At 37.8% G+C, this 19,217-nt stretch overlaps 1 protein-coding gene across 1 annotated transcript; it reads left to right on the top strand.

Annotated features, from left to right (window-relative positions):
• Window positions 1–7,078: 7,078 nt before the first annotated feature.
• On the top strand, window positions 7,079–14,255 carry LOC124717222 (GATA zinc finger domain-containing protein 14-like). Its single transcript, XM_047244010.1, has 4 exons — window positions 7,079–7,738; window positions 9,955–10,521; window positions 14,036–14,067; window positions 14,144–14,255. The coding sequence occupies exons 1-4, from the start codon at window positions 7,079–7,081 to the stop codon at window positions 14,253–14,255; spliced, it is 1,371 nt and encodes a 456-aa protein (XP_047099966.1).
• The last annotated feature ends 4,962 nt before the right edge of the window (window positions 14,256–19,217 follow it).

Raw genomic sequence — 19,217 nt, forward strand, 5'->3', positions numbered from 1 at the left:
TGGACAGAGGTAAAACCTTTTTAGGTTCATTTTTTGTACCTCATTTTCTTCCATATTTTTCATAATTTCTTCAAGTTGTTTCAATCTTTGGGAACGTGGAATTTCATTATTGTAATGTAATAAGCTTTTCTAACATGATGCTTCTGACAGTGCTGATGGAGTAGGAAATATGCCATCATACGTGTCGTTCGAAAGATGGTAATAAGCAACAATAGCTTTCATAGCATTGTCACCTAAACCTTCAATTCCTTGTCTAACCTGTTCCTATGCATAAATAACCAGTAGATCTTCTTTCAAATTTGTCTCATTCTGTTCTTGGTTGTTTTTTGAAATCTTGAATTGTTCTATAACTTCTACTTTTTTCTATTTCCTTAAGCTTTCCTTTTTACCAACCTCTGGGTCATACTTCCAAAACATTTAATATAATATAAAAAACATTAAATATAATTATTTCTAATGTTCAATGTTTATGTTTATGGATTCAGGAAGAACACTTTGTTCCCATTTACATTGTGAGAAATTTTTGTATTTTATCCTTGAACTGACTTTCAGTTGGGCTTCTAGTCATATGTATAGAAAAAATACAAAGTGACCACTGCAATATTTACTGCACATTTCTTTAAAATAATCAAATTTTCAACCACCACCAAAAACGTTGCAGTGAGTGTGATTTTAATTTGTGTCATCCTGTATGAAAATATTTGAAAGGTTGAGATTATTGTGGAGTAATTGTTTGGGAATTTCTATAAGTTTTAGCTAAATAAAAAGAATATGTTACTCAATGTCGACTTCTAGTAAAACATTCTCTAATCATATCTTGATTTTCAAGAATTAAGTGAATTATCTTGACATTGATCCAGTGGTATAATTTCATCATGATTTTCAAAAAAATTGTGTCTTCAATTTTTTCCACATTTTGTAAATTCTTGATATTTCGGTTCAAACGTTTAGGATAAACATAGAAATGATTGATTTTATTTCAGTCAACCATCCTGGTGCTGGAATGTAACTGTCATTTATTAATGCAGTTTTTCCACATCTGCTTGGTCCTATTATTACACATTCAATAGAATTCACCAAATCTTACCATGTTTATATGTTGACTTCTTCAATGTAGTTCTTATTTTTGGTTCCCAATCAGTTTTCATTTAATCAAGATAATTTTTATTAATTAAATGATTAGATTATTTCAGTTGAGTGGTAAATCATCTGTTCTCAAAAAAGGTCATCTGTGATATTTGAGACAACTATACTAATGTAACACCAGTTGGTTTTCATACAACATTTGTAAATCAAATATTATATAAAAATAATAAACTTTACTTGTAAGGAGAAACAATCGAAATTCATATTTGCCAGTACATTTTAAAATCTTAGAAAAATTTATATATACAAAAACCAAATGTTTACTTTAAAAGAGATTAAATTTTAAATGGAAATATTATTGACAGCGATGTTAAATTAGGTATATGTATAAAGGATTGTAAGTGTGCTTGGATTTAGTGATCAGAGAGTTAAACCTAATAAAAAACTGTTGCTAATGATGTTCCTAAAATTACTCCACTCGAATTAAATAATATAAATTTTAAATTAGCTGATGGAATACTTATAAAGTATACTGATAATTTTGACTGAGAAACTACGTTATTGCTTCTTTCAAGCCAAATGCAGAATTTGGTGTACTGATAATTTATGAACGAAATTGCTCTGTAATTACTCCAATTTTTAATCCTATTCAAGATTTAGAAATAACTATATTTGATGAAAACGATTATGGATTGATTTCAGTGGTGCTTGTGTAACAGTTCTTTATTCTTTAATAAATAATGAACAAAATAAATGGTCATCAATTTTACTTATTCTCTGTAAATCAGAAATCTAAAAATAAACTGAATGTACCTAATGAGGATACAAAGAGTAATATAAATAATAGTGACAGCTAGGTAAATCGGAGACATGCTAAATTATACAGGAGCTTCAGTACAGATTATCCAACAGATGATGGGAAATTCCATAAAAATTAATTGTTTATTATGTAGTAAAGCTATTTGATTTTGTAGCCATAAAGAAAGAAAATAATATTTCATTGAGAACTGAGCACCCTTTTATTTCAACATCAGTTCTGCTGTATTTGACTTCATCTGTTATCGATAAAACAAGTATGGATGGACAATTACTTAATAATGGAGAAATAGAGAGGAAGAGAAATGAAGTACTTCATCCACTGAATATGCTTGGTGGTTTCTTTGAGTACTACAAAGAAATTTTATGGGAAGGTGATCTTACTGTAATATTTACTTGGAGTTCCAGTGGTGATCATGCTGATCTTATGTGACCTGATAAAAGGATGCTGGAGTGAAAATAAAAGACACACTTCCAAAAGGAGGAAAATTGGTGTAGATCGATGGAAATTCTAGTACCAGTCGTTAAATATCAACCAAATTACTAGTTAGGACAATGAGAAAATCTATTGAAAGATCCTAAAATTCCGATGTCTTTTTATGAACTACAAACTGCAGAAATTGCTGTACTGACTGGTAAGAAAAATTTTAGTCAGGTATTAGGAATTTCTATAGCTCTCTAGATATGCCATATTTCGCACTTCCTGCATTTCAAACAAGTTGTAAAAATAATCGGTCACTGGACTCTTCATTATTCAACCAAGTGAAGCTACGGAATATACAGGGTGGTCCATTGATAGTGGATAGACCAAATATCTCATGAAATAAGCATCAAACGAAAAAACTACAAAGAACGAAACTCATCTAGCTTGAAGGGAGAAACCAGATGGCACTATGGTTGGCCCGCTAGATGGTGCTGCCATAGGTCAATCGGAAAACAACTGCGTTTTTTTAAATGGGAACCCCCATTTTTTATTACATATTCGTGTAGTACGTAAAGATATACCAATGCTTTAGTTGGATCACTTTTTTCGCTTTGTGATAGATGGCGCAGTAATAGTCACAAATGTAGAAGTACGTGGTATCATGTAACATTTTGACAGTGCAGACGGTGTTTGCTTCGTGATACATTACCCGTGTTAAAATGGACCATTTATCAATTGCGGAAAAGGTCGATATCGTGTTGATGTATGGCTATTGTGATCAGAATGCCCAACGGGCGTGTGCTATGTGTGCTGCTCGGTATCCTGGATGACATCATCCAAGTGTCTGGATAGTTACGTTATTTAAGGAAACAGGAAGTGTTCAGCCACAAGTGAAACGTCAACCACGACTTGCAACAAATGATGATGCCCAAGTAGCTGTTTTAGCCGCTGTTGCGGCTAATCCGCATATCAGTAGCAGACAAATTGCGCGAGAATCGGGAATCTCAAAAACAACGGTCCTGAGAATGCTACGTGAACATAGATGGCACCCGTACCATATTTCTATGCACCAGGAATTGCATGGTGACGACTTTGAACGTCGTGTACAGTTCTGGCACTGGGCACAAGAGAAATTATAGGACGATTTTTTGCACGCATTCTATTTAGCAACCAAGCGACGTTCACCAACAGCGGTAACGTAAACCGGCATAATATGCACTATTGGGCAACGCAAAATCCGCGGCTGGCTGCGACAAGTGGAACATCAGCGACCTTGGCGGGTTAATGTATGGAGCGGCATTTTGGGAGGAAGGATACTTGGCCCCCACTTTATCGATGGCAATCTAAATGGTGCAATATATGCTGATTTCCAATGTAATGTTCTACCGATGTTCCTACAAGATGTTTCACTGTGTGACAGAATGACGATGTACTTCCAACATGATGGATGTCCGGCACATAGCTAGCGTGCAGTTGAAGCAGTATTGAATAGCATATTTCATGACAGGTGGATTGGTCGCCGAAGCACATTCACCGGATCTGACGTCCCCGGATTTCTTTCTGTTGAAGGATATTTGCTATTGTCATCCACCGACAACACCTGAAAACATTCATCAGCCCATTGTCAATGCATGTACAAACATTATGGAAGGCGAACTACTCTCTGTTGAGAGGAATGTTGTTATACGTATCGCCAAATGCATTGAGGTTGACGGACACCATTTTGAGCATTTATTGCGTTAATATGGTATTTACAGGTAATCGCGCTGTAACAGCATGCGTTCTCAGAAATGACAAGTTTACAAAGGTACGTATATCACGTTGGAACAACCGAAATAAAATGTTCAAACATACCTACGTCCTGTATTTTAATTTCAAAAATCTACCTGTTATCTATCAACTGATCATCTAAAATTGTGAGCCATATGTTAGTGACTATTACAGCGCCATCTACCACAAAGCGAAAAAATGACCAACTAAAACATTCATATTTCTTTACATACTACACGAATATGTAATAAAAGTGAGGGTTCCTAGTTTAAAAAAAAAACAGTTGATATCCATTTGGCCTATGGCAGCGCCATCTAGAGGGGCCAACCATAGCGCCATTCAGTTTCCCCCTTCAAGCTAGACAAGTTCCGTTCTTTGCAGTTTTTCCATTTGACACATATTTCGTGAGATATTTGGCCCGGTCACGATCAATGGACCACCCTGTATACCTGAAAAATGGAACAAACGATGTCTTCCCTCAAGAGATGTGGAATATTAACCCTCCTAATAATATTCTCAAAGCATATGATGCATCTCTCGATTTTGAATGAGTTACACGATTGAAATAGGGTACTGACATAAGTCAATTTAATTTCGTAATAGCTATCCTATCCATGTGGTTAACATGATATTGTAGCAACTTAGGAGACAACAATGAAATAAGTTGCAACTTTTAATGAAAAAAATCCTGCAGTTACTTTTGCATATGTAATTATGTATGGTAAAAAGGACCTCACAATGTGTAACAGAATCTTAGCTGAGAATTTTTAAAATGAAGAGCTGCATATCTAATTATATCTGATTTTATTCATTATAATTTTTTTGAATATCCCTTTTCATATAGGCTACATTAGCATTATGAATTTTTTTTGTTTTGTGAATTAGTACTTTCCTGAGTGTGAGAGGTAGTGGAAGATAGGAACCAGTTGGCGATTCAAGGCAGGTTTCACTCACACATATCTCTGAACATAGCCACAAGAAAGGAGTCTATGTATTGATCAACAGTTGGCGTGGTTGGCAGCATCTATTTTCATTAATATGGGAGCATGATTCATCTTATTCACATATTATTCTTTTTTAATGCTGGTTTGAGTGCTGTCATTGACATTTACATTTTGCTGACTATTCATTTCTTCAAGTAAATATAATGTTGTGAAGAAAATAATTTATTTGTACCCAAATTTGACTGATAAAAGTGACTTAATTTGAATCACTTTGTCACTCAAATATCAACTCCATACAGATTTGAGACTTCTTTACTTCATCAAACCTCTATGCAAATATGTTGACTGAAGGATGTGACATTATCTGATGAAGTCTTAATTAAATACATTATGCTGGGGGAGAGAACACCATTTGACAAAATATTCTATATCCTCTCTTCTGTATGACTCATCGCCATTCCTGGATGTGTTTGAGACCTGTCCTAAAGAAGCAGTGCTCTGTTAAGTCGGACATTGACTCCATGCTGCACTGATGCACAAAAGGTCACAGGCCAGAAGCTTGGTGAGAGCGTGGGTGATCATCAAATGGAAGGCGTTCAATAGGACATGTTTTGTACTTTTTGAGAGCGAATTATTTTTTTAATTAATTGTACTGTACTCAACCAGGAAATTTATGTAATTAGTAAGCGGATAAGTTGAGCAAACTGGCAGTGTTTTTAATGCAAACTGCTTTTGACACATTAATAAAAAAAATCAAGGGAAGTAATAGCAATTGCTGCAACCAACTCTGACAGTAAGTTATTGAACCCTTAAGTCTATCTGAATTGGGTGTTTAAGGAACCATTTGCACTCGAGCAGACAATATTTAATTTGGTTAATTTAGATTATATGTATCGATTTTTTAAGACAAGAGATTGCAAAATAAAGCAATTAACACCGCTCTCTTGTCACAGCGAGTAGGCATCAACACACTCATGTCATTCGTTGTCCTAGAAGGACTTAATATTTTGTGCGGCTCCACAGTTAGCCATATTGATATTTATTAGCAGAAAAGAGGCGCAGAATTAATAAGTCGCTCTCATTTGTGAATGACCTGCCATTATTTATCTAGAATTTTACGTAAGTGTAATTTATATCGTAATGTATATGTTGAAATGAATATGTTTATTTAATCTTATGCTTTGCTTTGTTTTAGTAGTTTTAGTCACTCCATCTTCATGATTGAAGCTGAGGTCAGATATCAGACTCTGTCTACAAAAAAAAATACATAATGAGCCCTGGCTACGTTCCGTACATCTTCGGACGTGCGAAGCTTGATAAATTCACGGTGTAAAATTTTAATCCCTCAATTACTTATCCAAACTAACAATTATTATTATTACAAATTATTATTATTATATTTTATTATTATTTTATATTTTTTATTTGTTACACTGGCGACTATGTGCCAGGATTCATTATTGTATCTGTACTACAACTAATTGTTCTTTTTCATGTACATCCTGACCGGTGACGGGAATATTGAAGAAAACGAATAAAATCTGGAGAGAATTTGGACTGGAAATGCCATCTTCGCATCAAGACGACATGTACGGTAAGACGCAGCACTTGCGCATCCACAATTGATTCCAAGCACATTTTTCGTTCAAAATTATTTTTCTCAGCATTAAATTCAATATTCAGTTTCCAGTCAGTAATTTTTTCCAAATTCCGCGAAATCTCATTATTCAGACGATTACATTCCGATCCAACAATACGCAAGTTACATTGCACAATATGGCCGACATTGTACAAGATTCAAGCAACATGGCTAGTCACCATTAACACGTATGCTACTTTCGATCTTTAAAGTCATCTCTCAATCATTCTCAGTCATTTAAACACACACATAGGGCTAGTCACCATTAACACGTATGCTACTTTCGATCTTTAAAGTCATCTCTCAATCATTCTCAGTCATTTAAACACACACATAGGCAGTACATTTTCACACTACGCGTTTAAACGATTTTTTTCTTGCACACAATTTACTCACGATATGGTAAAAACTCGACACCAGTACACAATGGAACAACAATCAAGTAATGCAAACATGGATACACAGACACATTCAGACACAGAAATTAATACAGACACGCAAACACATCAAAATAATCCGCTACAGACACAAATAAACGCCGAGAGGAGCAATTCAGAACCAAACCTGAGAGACCACGTCACGTCTAATGACGCGGCGGGGGCAAGCTCATTTTGCAATCAAAATTTTGGCGCTATACTGAATTCAATTTTGGAACGCATATCCAATATTAAGCAAGATAATGACGAAAAATTCTCACAATTAATGACAGACAATGCAGCCTTCAGAAATGACATAAAATCAGACTTCGCCATACTGACTCAAAAGGTAGATGAAATTAATACACGTCTTTCCAAACAGGTCGACGATCTTACGGAAAAATTCGAAAATTTAGAATTACGACAAAGCGACAATGCCAATCACATCCATGACTTGACAAAAACCTGTGAAACTATTAATTGCAAACTAGAATCAAACACGTACGCATGTGACGAAATTAATTTAAAGGTGAATACAATAGAAACAAACGTAGCTGACATTCACAAACAGATTCACACAACAATACAGATAGAGGCTGAACCCCATTTGTCTCGCATTAACTCACAATTTAAAGAATGGACGGCACACAAAGACGAAATTTTTGAAGAATGTATACAAAACAAATTGCCACATATTGTGCACGATTCTGTAGTGGAATACATGAACAACAATAGACAAGTAATCGATGACGATATGCAAACAAAGACAACTCAATGCCAAGCACAACAGAATAGTATACCCACTACACATTTTTACACACACAGAAGAAAATCTCGATTCGGGAATGAACACATGTACACACACGAATTTCAACACTCAAATACACAATACACTGACACGCATACCAGCAGATACCCATCACCCGAAATACAATACAATTATCATTCTGATGAAGAACCATGTACACACAGGGAAGAATTGAATGATTACACGGAAAGAAACAGACGAACACGTAACAAAGAAGAAGAAAGTCTATTCAAGCACCGTAAATTCCAACCTTTGATACCAGGCAAAAACGCTGTACACCCTGTCATCTTCTTAAAAGCTTTTAGGAACGCTTTCCCACGTTCGTGGAGCGACCACAAACGCATTGCGTACGTTGTGCATTATATTCAAGGGGACGCTGCTGTCTGGGCTTACCATGAATGCGACAGATGTGTAACATACGAGCAGTTTGAACGCACCTTCTTGAATAAGTTTTGGTCACCCACTGTGCAGGAACGCATCCGCAAACAAGTCACTGAACCCGAACACTTCAATCCTAAAAACGACAACCTGCGCAGATATTTCGAGAAGTACCTAAACATGACACACTTCCTTAATGAACCAGTGAAACCAAAAGATGTGATCCGATCACTGAAAGCAAGACTTCCTTTTAATACACTCCTGGAAATGGAAAAAAGAACACATTGACACCGGTGTGTCAGACCCACCATACTTGCTCCGGACACTGCGAGAGGGCTGTACAAGCAATGATCACACGCACGGCACAGCGGACACACCAGGAACCGCAGTGTTGGCCGTCGAATGGCGCTAGCTGCGCAGCATTTGTGCACCGCCGCCGTCAGTGTCAGCCAGTTTGCCGTGGCATACGGAGCTCCATCGCAGTCTTTAACACTGGTAGCATGCCGTGACAGCGTGGACGTGAACCGTATGTGCAGTTGACGGACTTTGAGCGAGGGCGTATAGTGGGCATGCGGGAGGCCGGGTGGACGTACCGCCGAATTGCTCAACACGTGGGGCGTGAGGTCTCCACAGTACATCGATGTTGTCGCCAGTGGTCGGCGGAAGGTGCACGTGCCCGTCGACCTGGGACCGGACCGCAGCGACGCACGGATGCACGCCAAGACCGTAGGATCCTACGCAGTGCCGTAGGGGACCGCACCGCCACTTCCCAGCAAATTAGGGACACTGTTGCTCCTGGGGTATCGGCGAGGACCATTCCCAACCGTCTCCATGAAGCTGGGCTACGGTCCCGCACACCGTTAGGCCGTCTTCCGCTCACGCCCCAACATCGTGCAGCCCGCCTCCAGTGGTGTCGCGACAGGCGTGAATGGAGGGACGAATGGAGACGTGTCGTCTTCAGCGATGAGAGTCGCTTCTGCCTTGGTGCCAATGATGGTCGTATGCGTGTTTGGCGCCGTGCAGGTGAGCGCCACAATCAGGACTGCATACGACCGAGGCACACAGGGCCAACACCCGGCATCATGGTGTGGGTAGCGATCTCCTACACTGGCCGTACACCACTGGTGATCGTCGAGGGGACACTGAATAGTGCACGGTACATCCAAACCGTCATCGAACCCATCGTTCTACCATTCCTAGACCGGCAAGGGAACTTGCTGTTCCAACAGGACAATGCACGTCCGCATGTATCCCGTGCCACCCAACGTGCTCTAGAAGGTGTAAGTCAACTACCCTGGCCAGCAAGATCTCCGGATCTGTCCCCCATTGAGCATGTTTGGGACTGGATGAAGCGTCGTCTCACGCGGTCTGCACGTCCAGCACGAACGCTGGTCCAACTGAGGCGCCAGGTGGAAATGGCATGGCAAGCCGTTCCACAGGACTACATCCAGCATCTCTACGATCGTCTCCATGGGAGAATAGCAGCCTGCATTGCTGCGAAAGGTGGATATACACTGTACTAGTGCCGACATTGTGCATGCTCTGTTGCCTGTGTCTATGTGCCTGTGGTTCTGTCAGTGTGATCATGTGATGTATCTGACCCCAGAAATGTGTCAATAAAGTTTTCCCTTCCTGGGACAATGAATTCACGGTGTTCTTATTTCAATTTCCAGGAGTGTATTAAAGAGAAATTACTGTACTTACCGGACGACGATCCTGAATATTTTTTGGAAAAGTTAGATGCTGTTGATTTACTATATGAAGAACAAGAACCAACACACAACTCACGCAGTAGGAATCAACATGTCTACATTGCTACATTACCAAACACACAGAAAAATTCACAACACACAGTAAACATGCAAAACAATCACCACAACTCACAGCCGCACACAAACAACAACTACAACTATACACAGGGAGATAACCCGTACAAAAAACGAAGAAACAACAATTTTAATTCAAGAAGGAATAATGGAAACAACAACAGACACAAAGCAAAACAGAAACACTGGAAAAGAAACAACAACACAGATTACACAAGAAATGGAACACTTACACCGCACTTTAATCAGAACTACAACCAGTATTATGTGAGACAGTGGCAAACACCGCAACCGCTACCACAAAATCATATTCAGATGCCACAAGGGAATTTTGCGCAAACAAGCAACACAAACCAACAAGTGACTTCAGCCAAACGAAACCAGACAGGTGATTGGCAAAGACAATATCCAAATGTAAATATTATTGAGGTAGCTAATGAAACTACAACTACACTTACCAATGACCAGACAAACCAGGTAAACTAGAACCAGTCATTACTGAGCCCCAGGTCGTGACTGAGGAACATTTGGGGGGCAACTTCAATTTAGAAACTATGTTTGAATACACACTTGCTAGTGAAACTGTGAAACAAGAAAAATTAACATTTACACAACAAGAGTTGCCTACACTATTCTTAAGATATAATGAAAGTGGAAACTTAGCTGATGATCTGATAAATGACAACACACAATGTCACAATGTAAAGAAAAGATTTGTACTGTCTTCCACCTCAGGCATTGTAGGAGGTATACCTACTAACATAATTATTGATACAGGAGCTGCTGTCAGTGTGATTTCTCACAATTTTTATACTATGATGAAGAAAACTTGTAAGATACCAGAGTTCCCAGTTCAGAACTGTTTAATATTAACTGCATTAGGTAATAAGTCAAGCAGAGTTAATAAGCAGGTATTTGTGACTGTTAATATGGGAAATGGAATCGTACAATGGCCTTTCCTAGTTGTCCAAAACCTTGCTGCCAATTGTATATTGGGTATTGATTTTCTTTGCGAGAAGGACTGTACTATAGACTTCTCCAAAGGCATTTGTTATTTTAAGTATGAAGGCAGAGACATAGTTTTGAACTTGGACACTCGACTAGTAGACCATAACAAGCACTGTTCTGGCTACAAGATACAGATTATACGTGAGACTGACATAGATTCCACACAACAACCTGTATCACACGGTGAGGTAGTGAATGATGTACTTACACAAATTAATTCTAAGTTATCAGAATGTGATGCTATTAATGAAGAGGAGAGGTCCCAGCTTAAACATATTTTACTTAAGAATAAGGATGTTTTCACTAGTAAGCCAGGTAGGATCAACACATATATGTATACGATTGAAGTCAAGCCTCACCAAATCTATTACCACAAGTCATACAATGTACCTCTAGCTCTGCGACCTGCAGTTTGGGAAGAACTAAAGAAAATGATTACATGGAATATTATAGAACCATCAACATCTCCATATTGTAGCCCTTTGCATGTAGTGAAAAGACACAATGGAAGTATCAGGTTAGTATTAGATGCAAGAGCTATCAACCAAATTATCTTACCTGTGAGGACACAACCAGAAAATCTTGACGAAAAACTTCAGAAGTTCTTGGATGCAAAATATTTCTCTACAATAGACCTTAAAAATTCGTTTTGGCAGGTGCCAATAAGCAAAGAATCCAGAAAATATACAGCCTTTATGTTTGGTGGCAGAACTTATCAATTTTGTGTATTACCATTTGGCCTAAATGTAAGCTCAGGAGTATTCATTACTGCACTAAACTCTGTACTCGGTGATGATTTACTAGAAACTGTTACACACTACGTAGATGACATACTGATTGCCTCAAAAACCTGGAAGGATCACACTGATACCCTGAACACTTTACTATGCAGATTCACGCAAGCTGGTATCACTGGCAATATTTGTAAATCTAGATTTGCTTGTTGTGAGATCAAATACCTAGGACACATCATCAACACACAAGGCATTAAACCTGACCCTTCAAAATTAGATGCTATCAGACATTTCCCCAGTCCCACTAATAAGAAACAGTTAAAATCATTTCTCGGTCTATGCTCATTTTTCAGACGATTCATACCTAAACAGTTACTCAACAGTAGATACTTACTAAACTTATTAAAGAAGAACCAGGTATGGATTTGGAACCAAGACTGTGAAAATGACTTTACTAAAATCAAAGAAGCCTTAGCAAATTCTAACATGCTGGAACATCCAAACTTCAATTTGAACTTTTGTATTGCTTGTGATGCATCAAACATTGGTTTGGGATGTTGTTTATTCCAACTTGTTAAAACAGAAACTTCAGAACATATTAAGATCATTGGTTTTGCCAGTCGTACTTTAACGGAATGTGAAAGATCTTACTCCACCACAGAATTGGAAACATTATCTATTATATGGACATTTAAAAAGTTTAATTATTATCTGTATGGAAGACACACCATTATATACACTGACCATCAAGCACTTACATTCCTTTTGTCATGTAAACTCATTCATCCTAGACTTACACGATGGGCACTTGCATTACAGAATTACTCTTTTGAAATCAAGCACATCAAGGGAAAAGACAACATAATAGCTGACACACTTTCAAGACTACCGCAAGGATTACACCATAACAATACAGACTTTGAGAACACACATGATTACAGAATACTACTCATGCAAGACAAACAGTTTACACAATACTACATAGACCTATGCAAGAACATGGCAACGCTACAAGATTCAGATCCACACTGGTACAAAATAAAACAAATCATAGTACAACAACACAATGACACTTTACAAGACAGATACATGTTACACAACAACATACTTTTCTACAAAAGACACACAAATGCTACTAACTGGTGCGTTTGCATACCACAAGATTCTGTACACAATCTCGTTGCACACACTCACACAGTTTGGGGACACTACGGAACAAAGAAATGTCTAAACAAGTTACATACATATTGCTATTTTCCAAACATGAGAAGAAAAATACATGATGTCATCAGCAAATGTCTCATATGTCAAAAATCCAAGCCACAAAATCAATCCACCAAAACAGATTTGCACTCTATCTTACCTACTGGACCTAGAGAGATACTTTGTACAGATGTTAGTGGACCTCATCCAACTAGCATCGGAGGTTGCAAATACATTCTAGCATTTTATGACATATTTTCTAAGCACATCAAACTTTTTGCCATTAAGTCACCCACAGCAAACACCATCATTAGAAGATTCACAAATGATTACATGCCATACTGTGGAAAACCTAAAGCCATTCTATCAGATAACGCCAAGTATTATGCATGATTCACCTGGAGAAAATTTCTAAAGGACAATAACATTAAGAGCATCTTTATTTCAAAGTTTCATGCATCAGCCAACCCTTGTGAGAGAGTTTTTAGAGAATTAAATAGATTCATGAGAACTTATACCTCAACACAGCACACAAACTGGATACATTACCTAGCACTTTTTGAGGAAATACACAACAATTTAAATATATACAACACACCCTACACTCCCAGAGAAATCATGTTTGACACAAAGGAAACTAATGAATGGAGCAACCCACTACCAAAATTTTCTGACACCAAACCTTCACACGAGGAAAAGGTAAGGGAAGTACTCATGGCAATTACTGAACAAGCTGACATTAGAAATAAGAACTATGGTGCTAATCTGAAAAGAAGGCAAAACTTTACAATAGGCATGCAAGTTTTACTTAAGACCCACTACAAATCGTCATTACCTCTAAAACGTAATGTTAAGTGGCGTCCGCTATATGAAGGTCCTTACACAATCATTGATATACCACATCCTGGAGCATATCTGTTACAAAACCTCAAGAATAAGAGAATTTTAGGTTTGTACCCTCACAAAGATTTGAAAACTTTTAGCCCTTAGCAGAGTATGCTGATACAAAAACAAGGTAAGTCACATCTGGTACTTCAAGCTGGAAGAAGAAGAAGATATAAGCTATAATCTTAAGTATCTACATTTTACAGCACCAGCAGTAACAGCAGCAGCAGCAAGAAGATAAGACACAGGAAGAACTATCAATTTTCATGCAAAGCACAGTTACTGATTATATTTGTTAATACCTTGCAGACAAGCTGACAGACTAAATGACCGGAGACAATTGCTGCTCTGAACCTGATATATTAATTGGCATGATAGACACTTGATTTGCTATTCACACTCACACCACGATCCACATGAACACAACATGCACAAAAAAAAAAACACTCTACAGGAAATGACAAATGAGATTAATTGAGCAAGGCTATATAATTTATTTTATTTGTAAATGATACTTTGTGCGTGTGCTAATTTGGAATTGATTGTGGATGTGACGTGTCTTGTCTTATTGTAATCATGACTTTTCAGGACAGATCATCTCAAGGATGTTTTCTAATCTATTATGAAAGTTTATGTTGCAGGAAACATTTAATGAGGAAGAACACTTATTGTGTAGTACTGATGTAAAGGAAAATATACTTAAAAGGAAAACTTTATTAAAAAGGGGAAGAAACCTATAAAAGAAAATGGATTTTCTCAATGTATCACAATACACTGAACCTATTAGATAATTTTTTTTATGTCTGACCCATATATATTTGTAAATATCTAGTTTAATGCAACTGAAAAATATAAAATATGTATATGTATTACGAAACAATGTAGTGTAAATGTATAGATACATGTTTCACAGAAAATTTTTATATCTATGTAAATATGTAACAGAAAACTGTACTCAAAGTGAAGTGATATTTGTTATGTTTTGTGCTCTCTGTTGTGAACGAACATTTTGTTTTGCAACGAACAATGTATGGACAAGTTGTGTGCAAATATTAAAAAAAACGGTTCACTGCGCTCATGATGGGACACTATAGGTGACGTGAGTAGCAAAACCACGGCACACTTTTCGACGAAACGACGACACAATATCCAGGAGACGACATACGCTTTTTGGAAGACGAAATATGGAGGTTATTGAGTAGATGTAACACGGACTGGTCAGTATGGAACCACTGACACCATGAATTCCTACCAAGACGAAACCACATTTTAATTATGTCTTCCAAAGCACGCTTCGTTGCGAGATTCTTGATCTCCAACTTGTTTCTTCAAGAACTATCGTCTCAATGTAAACAAAACGTGTGACACGTGACATTTATTTTAAAGTGCAAAGACTTTAGCACAGTATAAATCTTTACTAACAAGTGACATTCTAAAGAGAATATGTTCACATATCTCTGAATATGCACAAAACCATTAATTAATTTTATTTATTGAATGAACATGTGTAATAACATTTTGAAGTGAAAGAGAACAACGGACTAGATGCCCAACAAAATTTTTACAAAGTAACAGTACAAGTGAATACGAACTATGAAATTCGTTACAGTCTGTGTAAAACTGTTACATAAAATTGAAAACTTTTTGCGCGTTAGCAGTGATAGCACTGAGTCACTGCACTGGCCTTTGGTACTGGAGTTCCCGGGTTCAATACTGCTCGGAATCAAACATTTTTATTTTTCTTTTCACTTTCATTGATCTTGTATGTAAATATTATTTACATATTTTTGTGGATGTTTGACATTTTATCATATTTTAAGTATGTTGAATCTGTGAAACAAGATACGTAAGAACTTATGATTCATGACATGACAAATAAAGAAAATACGTCAACAAATTGCTCAGCTGCAGGTGGTACACCTTTGCTCTCGCAATTTGGGGGGCAGTTTAAGGAACCATTTGCACTCGAGCACAGACAATATTTAATTCGGTTAACTTAGATTATATGTATCGATTTTTTAAGACAAGAGAATGCAAAATAAAGCAATTAACACCGCTCTCTTGTCACAGCGAGTAGGCATCAACACACTCATGTCATTCGTTGTCCTAGAAGGACTTAATATTTTGTGCGGCTCCACAGTTAGCCATATTGATATTTATTAGCAGAAAAGAGGCGCAGAATTAATAAGTCGCTCTCATTTGTGAATGACCTGCCATTATTTATCTAGAATTTTACGTAAGTGTAATTTATATCGTAATGTATATGTTGAAATGAATATATTTATTTAATCTTATGCTTTGCTTTGTTTTAGTAGTTTTAGTCACTCCATCTTCATGATTGAAGCTGAGGTCAGATATCAGACTCTGTCTACAAAAAAAATACATAATGAGCCCTGGCTACGTTCCGTACATCTTCGTACGTGCGAAGCTCGATAAATTCACGGCGTAAAATTTTAATCCCTCAATTACTTATCCAAACTAACAATTATTATTATTACAAATTATTATTATTATATTTTATTATTATTTTATATTTTTTACTTGTTACAGGTGGACTAAGAGGTCAAAGATTTGACTTTCAAAAGTGTTCCCAGCAATTGCTGTTGCCACCCTTCGTTTCTTTATTAATTCGTCAAAAACGGTTGTGCATTAAACTACTCCTAGTGCGCTCAACGCATCCACTTACTACTGTTGGCAACATGGATTCCACTATATCTGAGTCAGATGACACAGGGCACAAAAACAACCAAGCAACACGCTCTGGCAGTGAACATTTACATTAACAGACTTTAGGGCCCAGAATCATATAACTCAAGACAGTGTTCTCTGTGTAATTTCGAAAACTACACAAATAAAACGCGTTACTGTGTTGAACCGATCTCTAATGACATCATCTGCTTATTGAAGGCTAGGTTACCTCACAATATCAAAGAAAACTTGATCAATGTACCTGAAAATGATCTTGAGCAATTTATGTTGTCCTACTGACCTCACACAGGATGTCATAAGGCATAGTAGTGAGCATGGCAACAGTAACACATCTCCAGAGATGCAAGTATTTGTTGCATAGAAAAGGCAATAGAGGTGGCAGGAAGAATAAGTACAATCACAAAAACAATAGACAACAAAACGATCACGGAAATCAGTCATTTAACAGAAAAAAGTGTCACAACGATAAAAAGCACTGAATTGAGAAATACTAGGCAAGGTAGACATTCTGGAACCTGTAACACAAATCAGGGACCACCGCATAGTAATTTGAAATGCAAAGTAACATCATTCAGCCGATTGTACAAGGGCTAAATCCGCATGCGCTTCAATGGCAGAATTCTAATCAAAACCTGTGTATAGTGGACATAATGGACAGAGACCTAGTTGGTCTCTCTGTTCCATTGAACTAGATTTGGCCGCAATGCGCACTCCACTGCTGGCTATACGGTGGAGTCAGAGCAACATGGCTCACACTAATGGCAATGACATTGAAAGTTAACCCTGTGGGCACTATAGGAATGATCCAGAATGTATGCAAAATTCAGTTTACTAACTGCTGAGGAGGGGCAGCAGCCTTTTCAGTAGTTGAAGGGGCAACGATCTGGATGACTGACTGATCTGGCCTTGTAACACTAACCAAAACGGCCTTGCTGTGCTGCGAATGGCTGAAAGCATGGGGAAACTACAGCCGTAATTTTTCCCGATGGCATGCAGCTTTACTGTATGGTTAAATGATGATGGGGTCCTCTTGGGTAAAATATTCCTGATCTAAAATAGTCCACCATCCGGATCTCTGGGCGGCGCCTACTCAAAAGGACGTCGTTATCAGAAGAAATAAAACAGGCGTTCTACGGATTGGAGTGTGGAATCTCAGATCCCTTAATTGGGCAGGTAGCTTAGAAAATTTAAAGAGGGAAATGGAATACAGCGTTATAAATACATAATCAAATAGGGGAATGCAGGAGTAGGTTTAATAATGGATAAAAAACTAGAAGTGCCGGTAAACTACTACAAACAGCATAGTGAATGCATTATTGTGGCCAAGATAGGCACGAAGCCCACGCCTACCACAGTAGTACAAGTTTATATGCCAATTAGCACCGCAGATGATGAAGAATTTGATGAAATGTATGATGAGATAAAAGAAGTAGTAAAGGGAGACGAAAATTTAATAGTATTGGGTGACTGGAATTCGAGAGTAGGAAAAGGGAGGGAAGGAGACATAGTAGGTGAATATGGATTGGGGGAAAGAAATGAAAGAGGAAGCCGTCTGGTGGAATTTTGCACACAGTATAACTTAATCATAGCTAACACTTGGTTCGAGAATCATAAAAGAAGGTTGTATACATGGAAGAAACCTGGAGATACTAGAAGGTATCAGATAGGTTGTATAATGGTAAGACAGAGATTTAGCAACCAGGTTTTAAATTGTAAGACATATCCAGGGGCAGATCTGGACTCTGACCACAATCTACTGGTTATGAACTGTAGATTAAAACTGAAGAATCTGCAAAATGGTGGGAATTTAAGAAGATGGCACCTGGATAACCTGGCTAAACCAGACGTTGTACAGAGTTTCAGGGAGAGCATAAGAGAACAATTGACAGGATTGGGGGAAAGAAATACAGTAGAAGAAGAATGGGTAGCTCTGAGGGATGAAGTAGTGAAGGCAGCAGAGGATCAAGTAGGTAAAAAGAAGAGGGCTAGTAGAAATCCTTGGGTATCTGAAGAAATACTGAAATTAATTATGAGAGGACAAAATATAAATATGCAGTAAATGAAGCAGGCAAAAAGGAAAACAAACGTCTCAAAAATGAGATCGACAGGAAGTGCAAAATGGCTAAGCAGGGATGGCTAGAGGAAAAATGTAAGGATGTAGAGGCATATTTCACTAGGGGTAAGATAGATACTGCCTACAGGAAAATTAAAGAGACCTTTGGAGAAATTGTTCACCCTTTTGGTTGTTCAGGGTTGCTCTTTTATGAAGCTCTTTCGTTTGAACTCCCGCCCTTAGTGTACCCACTATCGATTGCGAGTTCTGTCTTTGGTGTACTCAGGGACTGTAGGTTGGTAACACGACCGACTCACGTGTTTACTGCAGCAGACTCTTTGGCCTGTACTATTTATAGGCGAGTGCGGTCACGCTGGAGGATCCTCTCCTTCCCCCCTTTTTATTTCTCCATCATCTGTCCAGTTTCCCCCCCACCTGCTCTCGGCTGTGGTATGTCATATTTGTGCCAACTTTTTAGTGCCGTGTTTAAGTGAGTGTTCAGTGTTGTGCGTCTTTCC

This window comes from Schistocerca piceifrons, chromosome 9 (assembly GCF_021461385.2).
Source record: "Schistocerca piceifrons isolate TAMUIC-IGC-003096 chromosome 9, iqSchPice1.1, whole genome shotgun sequence".
Classification (NCBI taxonomy): Eukaryota; Metazoa; Arthropoda; class Insecta; order Orthoptera; family Acrididae; genus Schistocerca; species Schistocerca piceifrons.